Source organism: Fopius arisanus, unplaced genomic scaffold (assembly GCF_000806365.1).
Source record: "Fopius arisanus strain USDA-PBARC FA_bdor unplaced genomic scaffold, ASM80636v1 scaffold00028, whole genome shotgun sequence".
Taxonomy (NCBI): Eukaryota; Metazoa; Arthropoda; class Insecta; order Hymenoptera; family Braconidae; genus Fopius; species Fopius arisanus.
Window position 1 is genome coordinate 925,323 of NW_011887767.1, and position 1,659 is coordinate 926,981.

At 38.0% G+C, this 1,659-nt stretch overlaps 1 protein-coding gene across 1 annotated transcript in view; it reads right to left on the minus strand.

Moving 5' to 3' along the window:
• Positions 1–243: 243 nt before the first annotated feature.
• LOC105265267 (probable G-protein coupled receptor CG31760) overlaps positions 244–1,659 on the minus strand; it is an 8,926-nt gene continuing 7,510 nt past the window's right edge. Inside the window, exons 6-9 of the mRNA XM_011302673.1 lie at positions 1,352–1,566; positions 1,132–1,270; positions 955–1,060; positions 244–594 (exon numbers count right to left, since the gene is read on the minus strand). Coding sequence (XP_011300975.1) covers positions 244–594; positions 955–1,060; positions 1,132–1,270; positions 1,352–1,566 — 811 coding nt within the window. The remainder of the gene's footprint in view (positions 595–954; positions 1,061–1,131; positions 1,271–1,351; positions 1,567–1,659) is intronic.

The following is a 1,659-nucleotide window of genomic DNA, read 5'->3' on the forward strand; positions in this document are numbered from 1 at the left end:
GAAATAATGCTGGACTCAACTCAATATTTCTCCCTCCCATTTATTTTTCAAAATGAGAGAAAGTCTTTTGGGAAGCGAATTATAACGTATCATAAAACACTTTGTTTATTAATTTCCACCTAAACTATTGCGATTAATATTTTTATCAGGTAAAAAAATTCTAGAATTTATCTTGAACGTTAAAAAGTCACTTGCAGAAAATTTCCACTGGAAATTTATGACAACGTACGATTTGAAATGAGTTCATGAGATTAAATGATAATTATGGATACAAACCTTGATGATGAAACTTGCAGATGTAGTTTTAGCGTTTGGGCTCTGGGCGCCCCAGCCATGCCCATGAGTACTAAAGTACCCACCCAACTTTGGTTTAATGTGACGATTGTGCATCTCCATATGCACAATTTTCATAAACTCAATTTGTGCGGCCAATTTCTGGATTTCTTCCTTGAGTTCCTCATTCTCCTGGTAAAGATCGGTTGTTTCTTCAGCGACTAATCCTCGAATTCCATTGAGAGAGAAACTTGCGGTAATCCCTCGGGCACGTGCTCGACTATCCCATTGATCCCCTTGGCCTCGAAGTACTCGTAATACCTGAAATGCCAGTTGAACTGTTTTTTTTTCTCTCGAGATAATCCCACGGCTAAGTGGCGGGCCTAGGCAAATTGACTCCACAATGAGTCAAATTGGGAGATGAAATAAATAATTCTCATGCACCCAAATATCACGAACACTGGGGTTTTTCAAATAATTCTGCAAGTGCCCTCCAAAATTACAGAGTGCAATTTATTATAACAATCACAAAACGCTCGAATAATTACGTGTTTTAATTGAGTTTGAATTTGCACAGCTCTTCTGGATGAATGAATATGATTATTTTGTGAGAGTGAATGCCCACCAGCAAATACTTATAAAAATAAAATAAAACAATATTATAAATAATAAAATAATTACCTTGGGACCAAAGACGAGAAATATTGTAACCGAAGTTGACAACTGAGTGCGAAGAAAGCCAAGGGCATACTTCATATCTGGACCCGCATGAGGGAAGATGAAGAGACTATAAAAATGTTAATACATCTCCAATGGCTATTTTTAGAAATTCATTACAATAAAAAATCATAGACTCACTGGATAGCAATCATTGTGGTATTCACAACGGCGATGTTGTAAATAGCGTAACTGATGAGTCGAGCCTCGTTGAAGAGGCTCTCAGCATTCCGGACGTTGTAGCAAACCCGAATGCCCCAGGCAAGAAAGAGAATTTCGCCTGGAACATTTTCCTCGTTTAAATCCCACTAATCTACAGAAAAATACGTTGAAATCATTTGTCATCTGAGTTACAAATTACCAATTGCTAAACTATGATCCCACCAGTTGTATTCACATTGATAAAACTCTAAACCCTGACCGTCTGCGATGACTTTGGCATCAGGAGGCGCACTGAGGGTCCAAGTGCCTAGATAAATCAGCATCACCAGGAGAACCGGTACCATCCACTGCAGGAGCTGTTTGTCAGTGAGTTTGACTTTGTGTGCACTCTTAACGCGATACGTCAGTGATACTCTGCGAACAGGGTGAACGCTCTAAATTTTATTCAATAATATTAATAATAATAATTACCCCTCAAAATATTATAATGTAATTACATTACTCCGC